Genomic DNA, 13,158 nt, shown 5'->3' with positions numbered 1-13,158 from the left:
CAGTCTTCTCCAGGGTGGCCAGGAAAGGAGGAGATTCTAAAGAAGGGGTCCTGGGGAAGACAAGGTCTGTTAAGTGAGCCAGTCTTCTGTTTAGGCAGCCCTTCTGGAAGGAACTGCCCTCCACCTCTCAGCCCTGTGACCCAAGGCGTCTAGGGTTATTTTAGATCCTACTCCAAAGACCAGCCTTTTGTTTGGCCCCACACAGCTGCCAGATCAGGATTTGCGCCTCTGATTGCCTGGCTTATGAGGCCCTGCCTGTGGTTCTAAGGAACTGTCACTTGTACCTACCTTTTTAGAAAATTAACTTTGCTACTTCATTCAAGCTCAGAAGATAAGAGCTACAAAAAGATCAGTAGCAACCACTTTACCTAGGGAGACTACTGAAAGAGGGGAAGAAACAGACCCCCAGGAGTTGGGAGCAAGGCTGCCATTCACTAGGAACTCTGAAACACTACACAGCACTGAGAAGGTCCTGGATTTCCCGAACAAAGAAAGGTCCTTCTGTGGACCCTGGAGGCCTGAATAAAGGACCCCGTCCAGCAGGGCTGTGAGAGAGGACTCAGGCAACAGCCTTGAGAGTATAGGATTTTCCATGTTGATTGAGAGAAACATGGAGAGTTGGTGTGATAGAAGGAGCTGGGTCACCTCCTATACTGTAATCATCATGAAATTGGCTTCCTTCTGCATGACCTCTAAAGTAGCTGCTTATGATACTGAGCGGTGGCATGCAGTAAATAGGGCAAAGAGAGTCCGATTAGGTGTCAGAGACTAACCAGGATGGAAGAGAAAAAAGAAAACAAAACCACTCAAAATTGATGAAAGTTTTCTGGCTCATTGTGGCAAGAGAAATGTTCTGGTTTCTCAGCCATCTGCTGAGCTTCAAACTCAGGAACTCCATTAATTTCAGGTACCAAGAAAGAGAAAATAGTAAGAATTTCTTCTAATTCCCATGCTTAAAACTAGGAGGTTCTGCTAGCTTACACCATACCACCTCTGGAGCACTTTTCTCTGTCACTCACAGAGCTTTGTCACGTCCCTATCTTTTTTTCCTACTTTTGCTCCCCTTTCAAGAACAATCCAGGCAATGCGGCAGGACCCTTGTAGGCCTTGATGGAGGTCACTTCTTTGGCTACTCCTTGTAGATATTTATTTATTTATTATATACTTTTTTGCGATTCACGGGCTTCTCACTGTTGTGGACTCTCCCATTGTGGAGCTCAGGCTCTGGATGCGCAGGCTCAGCAGCCATGGCTCACGAGCCTAGCTGCTGCTTCGTGGCATGTGGGATCTTCCCGGACCGGGGCACGAACCTGTGTCCCCTGCATCGGCAGGCGGACTCTCAATCACTGCGCCACCAGGGAAGCCCATAAATTTGTTTATTTTATTTTATTTGTTTATTTTTGGCTACATCGGGTCTTCATTGCTGCATGTGGGCTTTCCCTAGTTGTGGCAAGCGGGGGCTACTCTTTGTTGCTGTTCGTGGGCTTCTTATTGTGGTGGCTTCTCTTGTTGCGGAACATGGGCTCCAGGTGCATGGGCTTCAGTAGTTGTGGCATGCAGGCTCAGTAGTTGTGGCTCACAGGCTCTAGAGTGCAGGCTGAGTAGTTGTGGCACACGGGCTTAGTTGCTCCACGGCATGTGGGATCTTCCCGGACCAGGGATCAAACCTGTGTCCCCTGCATTGGCAGGCGGAGTCTAAACACTGCGCCACCAGGGACGTCCTCCTTGTGGATATTTAAGTCATGAACGGGAGCAGAGTTTCCTCCTTGGCAGCATTTGTGTTAGCTTCCATCATGGTGCTGATTGTCAGAGCTAGCTTCTCCCCTCTTACAGCTGAAAGTCTCCCTCCCTCCTGTTCCCCAGTTAGCCAGCCTCCAGTCCTGTTTAGTTTGTCCCTTATCTCTCCTTAATCTTTAGTTAAGCTAGTTACAGGATTCTTGTCCATGACATAACGTTTTAAATAAGAATGAAACCAAAGCAGGAAGAGTTCTCTGATTTGCTGTAATGGGCACCCAAATATGAGTATTGGCAGCAGTGACTGTCCATTTCTTTCCCCTACTCCCCTACCTCAGTTGCACCTGAACACAACATTACAAAAGCAATCAGAGAGAGATGTGTTGAAAGAGAACATCTGAAAAGAGAAAGGCTGCAACCTTGGCATTCAAAGCTCTGGCCCTACTCGGTCCTTGCTCTGGGCCAAAACCTCAAATTTCCAGGCCCTTCCTCTATGAAATGAGTAGCTTTACCCCAGTGATTTCCAAAGTGTGGTCCCCTGACCAGCAGCATTAACTTTACCTGGAATCTTGTTAGAAATGCAAATTCTCAGGCCCCACGCTAGACCTACTAAATCAAAAATTCTGGGAGTGGGCCCAGCAATTTCTTTTTTTCTTTCTACAAATTTATTATTTATTTTACTTATTCACTTTTGGCTGCGTTGGGTCTTCATTGCTGTATGCAGGCTTTTTCTAGTTGCAGTGAGCGGGGGGCCACTCTTCATTGCGGTGCACATGTTTCTCATTGAGGTGTGGGTGCTTCTCATTGCGGTGGCTTCTCTTGATGAGGAGCATGGGCTCTAGGCGCGTGGGCTTCAGTAGTTGTGGTACGTGGGCTCAGTAATTGTGGCTCACGGGCTCTAGAGTGCAGGCTCAGTAGTTGTGGCACACGGGCTTAGTTGCTCCAAGACATGTGGGATCTTCCTGGACCAGAGATTGAACCTGTGTCCCCTGCATTGGCAGGTGGACTCTTAACCACTGCGCCTCCAGGGAAGTCCCAGCAATTTCTATTTTTAACAGGCCCTCCAAGTGATTCTGATATATGTTTAAGTTTGAGAACCACTTTCACACAATGGAGTTTGTGCTGAGATGCTTATTAAAACCAGTTATGGGCAAAAATTCTCAGGTAGCTCACGAAGCCATGGGTTAGGGAATTGGGAGAGGAGAAAACCAAAAGTCTCTCAGAACAGTCTCTAGACAGGATGTCTTGACTTTTCTGTCTCTCCTCTACACATCTTTTCTTTTTTGTTGGAGCAGATCCCACCCATGAGGGCACGGCAGAGGGCATGGAGAACATGGCAGATGCTGTCACCCACGCCCGTTTTGTGGGCACAGATCCTGCCAGCGATGAGGTTGTCCTGATGAAAATCCTTCAGGTAAATGGAGGGGAAGAGCAATTAGGCTAATGGCCAGGAGCTGGTGCCTCTGGCTCTGCCTACGGGAGCCTGATGACAGCTTGAAGCTATGTTTTGACTCCACTGGGGCTTAGAGAGCTACTTTGTTTCCAAACAAGCAGCTCCAGTAGCCAAAGTAAAAGCTTTTTCTAAGGAAAATAATTAAAAGCTTTAAATGAATTGATATCAAATACCGAAACCCATAATAGGCTTGTATCTCTGGCAGACTATATCTGTGCCATCCATCCGTTGGGCTTGTGGGCTAGGGCTGGAATGAGTGCTGAACTATGTTGGGGTCATGCAGAGTAAAGACACAGTTCCTAAGACAAGCTCCTGGGAGACCCCCCACCAAACTGAAGCAAGGTCAGCTCTTGCTAACCTCTTTCTCACCCCTGAGTGCTTCTGTAGGAGACTTAGAGAAACGGGAGGCAGCTTCTCTCCTCTCACGTACACCCTTCTTCACCCAGCCTGCTGTGTTTATCATGGTCTCTCCTTTTTCTTTCTGGTAGGTACTGCGGACTCTGTTGCTGACCCCAGTAGGTGCCCACCTAACCAATGAATCTGTGTGTGAGATTATGCAGTCGTGCTTCCGGATCTGCTTTGAAATGAGACTCAGTGGTAGGTGCTTTAATACTGGGCCCTTCACCATTCCTGGGACCAGTATCTGTGAGTATGAATACAGGATGCTGTCTCTCATTCCCAGAGAGATGGAAAACTCATGACTTCTCCATCACCTACCTTGTGGAGCCATAGGGATCTAGGAGTCTCTGTACTTGACAGTTTGTTGTGCAGCTAGAATAGAGACCTTAGCTTTGTGTGCTACGGTAGGAATTGGGCTGGATCCCAGAATGACTCAGCCCAGAACCATATCTCCCTCCCTTGAGGTTTCTGGGATTGACACCAGCCTGCAACCCCTGAGAACACATCATTGCTCCCCCTTTTTATCCTGACTCAGTAGTGCCATCTAGTGGGCCAGTGATGTTCTGGCTGCCAGACTGAGCTGGAGCTGGTTTTAATAAGTTTGGTATAATCCTTAGTAAACAAGGTTTGGAGGGGAGTCTGCTCTGAGAAGCCTCCTGATAATAGCATGGCAAGTAATGACACCTGTGTTATTTGTTTTTGCCTGTGCAGAGTTATTGAGAAAATCCGCAGAGCACACTCTCGTAGACATGGTGCAGCTGCTCTTCACAAGGTAAACCTGCTGCTGTTTGCTTCAGCCCGGCTGCCCAGGCCTCTTGAGCCTGCTTGCTTCCACACAGCCACTTCAGGGACATGGCCAACCCCACAGCCACATCAGAGGCCACTGAGATTATGGATGGGCGTGGTTCTCTAGGACCAGGGTTACCAAGCAAGAGAGAAAGAGGAGGGGAGCTGGCTTGGCCTCAGGGGGAAGCAGAGGGTTATTTGATCTAGGCTGACAGAACTTCTGCTTCCCAAACTTGTGTCTGTTTCTGTGCAGGTAGCAGCTGGGAAAGGGAACCCAGAGAGGAAGCCAAACTCAAGGGAGCCTGGAACAGGTTGCTGAGCTCCCAGAGTTCAGCCCGATTTCTGTGAGGAAGGACCAAGTCTAGGGTGACCAACAATCCTGGTTTGCCCAGCTGTCCCAATTTTAGCAGTGAAAGTCCTGCATCCCCACAAACCAAAACAGTTGTACCTCATCAGGACCCTCAAAGTAGGGCCTAGGAGACCTTTTCATACTATGCCTAACACCCTGTTTTCTGTACTTCCTTTCAGTAGACTAACTTTGAGAAGAGCTGAGGCGAGGGCTTTACAGCTTCCGCTAGGGGATATTGATAATGGAAGAGGTTATGCATGTGTTGGGGCAAGGGATATATGAGAAATCAGTATACTGTGAACCTAAGATTGCTTTTAAAAATAGTCTATTAGGGACTTCCCTGGCGGTCCAGTGGTTAACACTGTGCTGCCAGTGCAGGGGGCACGGGTAATAATCCTTATTATCTACAGACTAGATCTGCCTCTGGACCCTGCTGCAAGTTGTTTCTTACTTCTCAGGTTCAAATTTACTAATTTCAAAACTTCCACCTGCCTTTTACTTCTCACCCAGTCTTTTACTTCGCCCAGTCTCCTGGGGTTTTGATAGACTGCCCTCTCCCCATATCATGGCTTTCAGCAATACTTGCTTAGTGAACACAAGCAGAAAGGAGTCAGTTTAAAGATGAAAAGAACCTCCACACTCCAAGGGTACTTAGTCACCTTTTCCTCATGACTGCCTTCTTTTTTAGAAAGTATCTGTGTCACAGGTCCCTCAATTTCTGTGGCTCTTCAGTGAAGCTCCAAAATGGGTGAAATAAGCCTGCTTCTTTTCCTGGCTTTTCCTAAGAGATAGCATGCTCTGGCCCAGGGCATCTTTGGGCTGTGGCTGGCATGGAGGGGAAGATTTGTTATTATACTTAATCACAGTCCATGGGATTTTCTATCTTACAGGTTACCTCAGTTTAAAGAAGAACCCAAGAACTATATGGGGACCAACATGAAGAAGGTATGACCTGCTATCCCTCATCCAAAACTCGATCTCCCAAATTCTGTACTATAGAGATTTTCCTGGATACCCTTGCTTAGCAAAAACATACTTGCGCCTAGACAGGTTTGCTTGGAATCTAGAAATAGCTATCGCTCCTTTTTTTTTTTTTTTTTTGCGGTACGGGGGCCTCTCACTGTTGTGGCCTCTCCCGTTGTGGAGCGCAGGCTCAGCGGCCATGGTTCACGGGCCCAGCCACTCCACAGCATGTGGGATCCTCCCAGATCAGGGCACAAACCCGCGTCCCTGGCATCGGCAGGTGGACCCTCAACCACTACACCACCAGGGAAGCCCTAGCTATCGCTCCTTTACCAAGAGATTTATTCTTTCCCAGGTACCTCTCCTTCTCCAACCTTTCCTTTCCAGCCTATATTTGTTGACCCACAATGTCAGCTAGTGAGCCAGTCCTTCATGGAAACTGGGTGAGGCCCATCAGGCTGGGCTGAAAATGTATGTTGATAACGGTGAAAGTCCTGCCATCCCCTCAGGGCCCAGTCTTATCAGCAGGTAGGAGGCCTAGAGAAGCTATACCTCAAATCCCATTCTAATACTGGATTAGACTTGGGCTCATGCTTGGGCTGGCCTCTGTTGACAAGATAAATCAAGTCTGACTCCAGATCAGAAGGTTCTCAAACTGCTAGAAGAAGGGTGTTCAGAAGAATGGCCTCTTTCTATCTTGAACTGAAGCCCTGGACTTCACAGGCCTCTGATGAGGATTCTGCTTGCAGCCCTAAGAGGTTCTGCCCTTGGAGATGACCCATGGCTGTTTGGTGCATGCACATAACCTTCCCTTTTCCCCTGCCATCCATCCCCATTCCTGCCCTGTGCCCTGTTGGTGTGTGTTTGAGTTTATTTCACTCTGCTTAAATCGTTCATTTGCCTGTCTTTCACAGATTTCTCCATGTCTCCTCAACAAACTGGAGCTAAGTAGTGGGGAGCAGACCAAAGCCCTGAACCAGTTAGAGAGGGTACTACTCTTTAAGAACCTCAAGGTCTCTCTCCCTTTCCCTCTTCCTCTCCCTCTCCTTACCCCCTTTTTATTTATTTATTTAAATGTGTATTTTTTATATGTAACATCTGGGTTCCATATCCACTGTGTAGAGCACAATTTACCCCTCCCTAGTAACACAGCACGGCTTTGGAAGAGCTGCATGTGTTTGTAACTTTGCAGTGTTGGGAATTTTCATGGGGCATCTGGCTGCCTGAAGGCAGAAGGAAGCTTTGAACTGATAATACGTTATGTATTAAGCCTAGAAAGAGAGCCTGGGTCCTGCTGACGTCTTGTGGGGAAGCTTAATATCTACCATTTCTAGGGGAACTATGAGAAACTGTCCAACAAGACCCTTCCCTTTTCTACCCTCTCCCTGTCTCAGAGCTGGCATTAGAAAGCTTAAGCACAGTCCTTGATTCTAGCTGGATGCCTGAACTTGGTTTTGAGGGAAAGGGTAGTCTGTCTAGTTGGGGTCATTTTTTTCTTGGTTACCATTAACGGGGTCATTCTAAGGTTTAGGACTCTAGATGGATGAAAAGGAGCCAGGTCCCAGGTTAGCCCAGGACACTGGCAATACTTTGGGATCTGCAAAGGTGACCTCTGTCCTTTAGAAGTAAGGAAACTTAGAACGGAAGTGCAAGCTAAAGATTACCCTAATCCCCATATCCCTGCTTTAGGAAGAAGAGGGAGAGAAGGAGGTATGGGCTATCTAAGCTCTCATAACAGTGTGCATGCTAGAGGTTTGGCTGTGGTCATCCAGGTCATTGAAGATAAAAAGAACTGTGTGCGTTTTGTGTGTGTGTGTGTGTGCACTAGACAGTCCATAGGCCTGTGTTTTCTTTGCATGCCTCGTCTCAAGTTTCACTTGTGTGCTTGCCTAGTCTCAAGTTGCAGCTCTCTTCAGTGGCTACCCACCATTTTGCCATGATTATTAACCTAGGACCTGCCCTTTCTTTATAAAGCTTATATTGCCCTTTGGAAATAAAAAGTTATACGGATAAGGTGATGTAGAGTTTCATGAACTGCTCACCCCTCCCCCCACACACACCTTAGGATCTTAGAACAGGGAGCACAGCTATACTTTTAAAGGACTGAGACACTTGTAAGAACTGGCAGCCTCTCAACTCCTATTCCATCCAGGAGGCAGAGAGCATTCATTGAAATGATCAGGTTAGAGCTACCTCTGCAGAGGATAGAGAAGGAAACAGGAAGGACTGATCCTAATGTGGGAAGGAATCTCAATGACTGGGCTTCTCCATGGAAGTAGGACTACCTGGAATTCCTGATATTGGGGAGCCACCTGGAGAGAAAAGATATTTCACACAAGTCAGTCCAGATGTGAGTGCTTTTGGGAGCTCAGTGACAGTTTCCAGTTTAAACCAGGAGGTTCCTCTTTTCCCTCATTGATCTCTTGGACTTCTGGCCTATCTGCATGTTTAACTGACTCTTACCCCCAGAACTTTCTTTTGGGCTTCAATGGTTTCTGGAGGGAGCATCCTGGTTCCTGCTTAACCACAGTGCTCAGAGCACTTGAAGCTCTATTCTAGGCATATGACTGCTGGCATTTTGGAGATGCAGGGACAAAAAGTGTAAATCCAATGCGAGGCTGTTGCTATGTTACTAAGAGCTGGAGGTGGGGCTCAGCTGTTGGGCCTGTCTCCTTTATGGGTGGAGATATGAGTATGGAAGAAAGAATTATGTGATTTCTAAGCAAAGCATCAAAGGTTGTCCAGATTCTGGAGGGCTTGGGGGAGGAAGGGGGGCTTATCCTTCAAATAGCAGAAGGAATTGAATAGGCCAAGGATAATATGGGTATTTTCAGCTTTTAGAAAGAGGCAGGGAGAAAAACTGTTTCTACTCTCTTTTAGAGTCATTCTAATGGTTCCTAGAAGAGAATTGCTGTTGCCCATTCCAGGAATGGTCTATCAATCTAGGACTAGTTTGATATAGCTGTAGAAGGACTGGATGCAAACTGTAATTGAGAAGGCATCAGGATTAAGAAAATGAAATGGGCTTAAACAAAGTAGCTGTGAACTTAGGGTGGAGAAAATGCATGAAAACTTATATCTTAAAGTAGTCAATAGGTGATAAAGATTTTCCTTTGTGACTAAAAAGAAGCTATAGGAGTAAAGATTTTCCTTTGTGACTAAAAGGAAGCTATAGGAGAGAGAGAAATGCAGCAAGAGGAAAGGAAATGGAATAGAGCAAGAGTCCAAGAAATCAGTAGCCTTACCATCTGAAAGCATAAAGTTGCTTCTAGAAAGACCAACAGTGAGAAGGACAGGAGGTCTCATTTATATGCCAAAGGTGGGAGCAGCAGAGAGCAGAGCAGCAGCATGACATGATCTTGCATCCTTAACTCCACAAATCAACTGGGATGCCACTCCTTCCTTAATTCCAAGGAATGAAGCTTTGACCAATTTGATGTAGACATTTCACAGTAAGGGATATGGTTAGGATCTAGGCCCAGTTCATGAAGTAATAGGAAAGCTAAGAGTTTGGTGGGGAAGGAGTAGACTCTCACAGTTGGATAAGAACTAGGAGTAGGAGGCTACTATGCAGGTAGTTGAGGAGGAAAGCCCAGGGATCCAGGGCCTGAAGATCTGCAGCTTTGGGCAAAGGACCCCCTGCCCTTACGCTTTCTGCAAGAGGGTCAGGCACCATCTACAGGACTGAGGATTGCCACCCAGTATTCAGGAAAGCAGAGTGATGTATGAGGGCTGGCCTTATCAATGACCAGCCTAAAAACCAGAATGTCACCTTCCACTTGGAGGCTCTCAGGCTGACCTTTAAAGTGGCAAGAGTAGAAGGCAAGTTAGAGGAGTAGGATTGTGCTCTAATGGTCTAGATTCTTACTGTGGCACAGATGTGGGGTATAGACTATTTTCTAGGGACCAGTAGGACTAAAAGAAGGGAGATTTCTAGGGATACAATCTTAATTTGAATACCAGTGCTAATGAGGTATGATATTTCCAGCTGAAAATGAGAGCAGGAGGCATGAGTGATTCATCTAAGTGGAAGAAACAGAAGAGATCTCCCCGGCCCCCACGCCATATGACCAAAGTCACACCAGGTTCAGAGCTGCCCACCCCCAGTGGAACCACCTTATCCTCTAACCTCACTGGTGAGTGCCCTGAGCTGCTTCTTCTGATTAGAATAGATAGAAGAAAAGTTCCTTCCTCTCTCAGGAGTTTTGACATTGAAGACCAACTAATTGAGGGGCTGTGGTCTTTCTACTGAGAGCAAAAAGGGTCTGTGGTCTTTCTACTGAGATCAGATCAAACTGTGACCATTTAGCAGTTCGCAGTGACTTAAGGTTGTTCTCCTTCCAGTGGGACTCTGATTGCTTTAGAGACCCAGCATATGCAGAAATTAATATGCAGTCTAGGAAAAACAAACAAACAGTACCATGGAAGGTATGTGTTTCCCACAGAGTCTCTTTTCTTCAAGCCTCACTCACTTTTCTTGGCAGGTGGCATGCCCTTCATTGATGTACCCACTCCCATCTCCTCTGCAAGTTCAGAAGCTGCCTCAGCAGTGGTCAGCCCCTCTACAGACAGTGGCCTGGAGTTCTCCTCCCAGACCACCTCCAAAGAGGACCTCACTGACCTGGAGCAACCTGGCTCTCCAGGGTACAGCACAGTTGCAGAGCCTGGCAGCAGTGAGCTAGGGGTTCCTGAGCAACCTGACCCCCAGGTACGGCTTTGATTTCTAAAGACCCCTGTCTAGTCGTCTACTGTGGAATTGGCTTGATCCTTTGGCTCTTTATCCAGGCCTTGGCTCAAAAGAAGGTTGGGGCAGGGGGTTCTTCCCTGTTTCCTAGAATTAGCTATGCTACCTAGAAAAACCACAGCATGACTCACTGTGAGAGGTAGCTCACAGGATTTTCAAGCTGTGCATACATGCAGTACTTGGCAAAGGTGAGGATGCTGGCCATGGCTTTTTCTGGAAGTTAATTATCTAAATCCAAGCTCCTGAGGGCCTCTGTTGCCTCTGGGGTTCTAGTCACTGTAGGTCACTGATGCCTCAGGTGATGTTTTCTGAGTCCTTCATCATACTCCTTCCCTGAACCATCTTGCATTGATTCATAGCCCACTGAGCTGGCCCTACACCTGCAGTCCATTAGAAACACTTGGAGGACAGATACTTAAGAGAAATAAGTTCCCAGTTGCTCTTACCTCATCTCTTTTCCTGTATCCTCCCCACTACTGGTCATAGCAGGAAGGGGCCCATGTGGAAAAGGCCCAATCAACATCCATGGAATCCATCCCTGAAGTATTAGAGGAGTGCACATCTCCTGCTGACCACTCTGACTCTGCTTCTGTCCATGACATGGATTACGTCAACCCCCGGGGTGTGCGCTTTACACAGTCCTCTCAGAAAGAAGGTGAGTACTCTCAGGCAGGCTCTTCCCCCATCCTACCCACTAAGCTGTCTGAGCCTAAACCATCTTAGACCCAAGGTGTCTGCTGGTCCAAGTCCTACGCCATTTTCTAGTCGGGAAATGGAATCAAGCAAGAGGACTATTGGATCGAGCAGACCTTCCCTAACTTACACAGAGAGGGAGTTTGGTGGACAATAGGAAGTGAGAGGGAAGAAAAGAAAGCTTGGGACTTTTAACAGAAAGGTGAGATCATCAATTCTGATTCCCTTCAATAAGTGAGACTAGTCTCTTTACTGCCCCAGAAAAAAAAAACATTTTTTTCCTGAAGAGAATCACTTATCTGAAATTGCCTGTATAATGCAGAGCAGGCTAGGCCAAATGATCAAGCCAGTTGTTTCTTAGCAGTCCCACTTCCCTCCTGGCCTTTCCCAGGCACAGCTTTGGTCCCCTATGGTCTTCCTTGCATCCGTGAGCTCTTCCGATTCCTCATCTCCCTCACCAACCCACACGACCGCCACAACTCAGAGGTTATGATCCACATGGGACTGCATTTGCTGACAGTGGCTCTTGAGTCAGCCCCTGTAGCCCAGTGCCAAACCCTGTTGAGCCTCATCAAGGATGAGATGTGCCGCCACTTATTCCAGGTAAGACTGGATTTCTAGAGGGACTCCGAACACCTGGCTTTTTTTCAGGGTCTTTCAAGGGCCAGGGGAACACAGGGAGGTTTGGCTGATTCATGTGAAGAGTATAGGACCCAGGAAAGAACCTACCTCCCCTACTGACCAGTAGTCATAGTCAAGAGGACTCCAGTAGTTCCCCGGGGACTCTGGCAACCAAAGGGAAACATAGGAATGGCTAGATATAGAGTGCCCTCAGAGCACATGACCTTAGTGACAACTTCCCAGTTTGCTGTCCTGCTTTCTCTTGGTTGAGCCATAGTCAGGTTCAGAAACCTAATAGCCCATCCTACTGTGATCTCCAGCTACTCAACGTAGAGCGACTGAACCTTTATGCTGCTTCCCTGCGGGTATGCTTCCTACTGTTTGAGAGCATGAGGGAGCACCTCAAGTTCCAATTAGAGGTGAGTTTCTTGAAGTTGGAAAAAAAATAAGAAGATGTGTGGCACCTTCATTCGGGTCAGCTTTGTCATGCTGCAGGAGTGGGATTTGGTGGCTTCTGAGGAGAGTGCTTTTAGCCTCCATAGTTTGGTTCATTGGCTCTCCTCTTTAGTGGATAAATTAAAAGGTGCCCAGAGAAACCTGGCTGGCTATAAAATGGGAGAACCCAAATATGAGAACTGGCAGGTAACCTCACCATGAGTGGGTACAACTCTTCTGTCTGCAGTTCTTTTGCAATACAGGCAGGCAAGTCAAGCTAGCTTCACCACTAAATTGCAAAAGGGAACTCTGAATAGGACCAAATCAGGCTCACACAGAGAGCACAAAAAGGGCAATGGGCAACTTGTTTTGGATCAGGTACGAGGTAGAGAGCCAGGCCTCCCCCATCATGGACAAAAAGGGGGATGTATTTAGGGGATAGAATACCATTAAGTATCTCTTAATGCATACCTTCTGGCTAAGCGTCTGCTTCCTGTTTAATGTTTTTCCTGTCCAATTTGTCTCTTCCTATCTTGAATCCTTTCCCCATCCAAATGGCAATTCCTGGATTACTGTCAGATGTACATCAAAAAGCTCATGGATATCATCACTGTGGAGAACCCCAAGATGCCTTATGAGATGAAGGAGATGGCTTTGGAGGCCACTGTGCAGCTCTGGCACATCCCCAGCTTTGTCACTGAGCTCTATATCAACTATGATTGTGATTACTACTGTTCCAACCTCTTTGAAGATCTCACCAAGCTGCTGTCCAAGGTGCTGAGCTTTATTACTAACCTCTAGAAAGACGACTTTATTAAGGAGATCTCTCTGGTGGTAGTGAAGATGCTACATATAGGGAACGAAACACTTGAGAGCTGGGGAACAAGAAGAAGAAGGGTATCTCCTCAAGGCAATGTAGAGGTTATGGGCGGTTTTAGGATTTTTGGAAAAGTATTCTAACCCCAAGTCTCCTGGATCTGT

At 47.1% G+C, this 13,158-nt stretch overlaps 1 protein-coding gene across 28 annotated transcripts in view; it reads left to right on the top strand.

The window, feature by feature from the left end:
- Positions 1 to 13,158, top strand: part of GBF1 (golgi brefeldin A resistant guanine nucleotide exchange factor 1) — a 127,870-nt gene that overhangs the window by 94,812 nt on the left and 19,900 nt on the right. For 7 of the 28 annotated variants that reach the window (XM_067024806.1, XM_067024815.1, XM_059054061.2 and 4 more), the window contains 11 exons: positions 3,030 to 3,148; positions 3,676 to 3,784; positions 4,298 to 4,358; positions 5,612 to 5,666; positions 6,599 to 6,697; positions 9,673 to 9,820; positions 10,169 to 10,392; positions 10,918 to 11,083; positions 11,513 to 11,724; positions 12,063 to 12,161; positions 12,757 to 12,951. In XM_067024806.1, coding sequence (XP_066880907.1) covers positions 3,030 to 3,148; positions 3,676 to 3,784; positions 4,298 to 4,358; positions 5,612 to 5,666; positions 6,599 to 6,697; positions 9,673 to 9,820; positions 10,169 to 10,392; positions 10,918 to 11,083; positions 11,513 to 11,724; positions 12,063 to 12,161; positions 12,757 to 12,951 — 1,487 coding nt within the window. Of the gene's footprint in view, positions 1 to 3,029; positions 3,149 to 3,675; positions 3,785 to 4,297; positions 4,359 to 5,611; positions 5,667 to 6,598; positions 6,698 to 9,672; positions 9,821 to 10,168; positions 10,393 to 10,914; positions 11,084 to 11,512; positions 11,725 to 12,062; positions 12,162 to 12,756; positions 12,952 to 13,158 lie in introns of all 28 variants that reach the window. The other 21 variants (XM_067024813.1, XM_059054068.2, XM_059054066.2 and 18 more) reach the window with 5 other exon arrangements.

This window comes from Kogia breviceps, chromosome 2, assembly GCF_026419965.1.
Source record: "Kogia breviceps isolate mKogBre1 chromosome 2, mKogBre1 haplotype 1, whole genome shotgun sequence".
Classification (NCBI taxonomy): Eukaryota; Metazoa; Chordata; class Mammalia; order Artiodactyla; family Physeteridae; genus Kogia; species Kogia breviceps.
The sequence above is the reverse complement of the archived record's forward strand: the minus strand, read 5'-3'. Positions and strand labels throughout refer to the sequence as shown.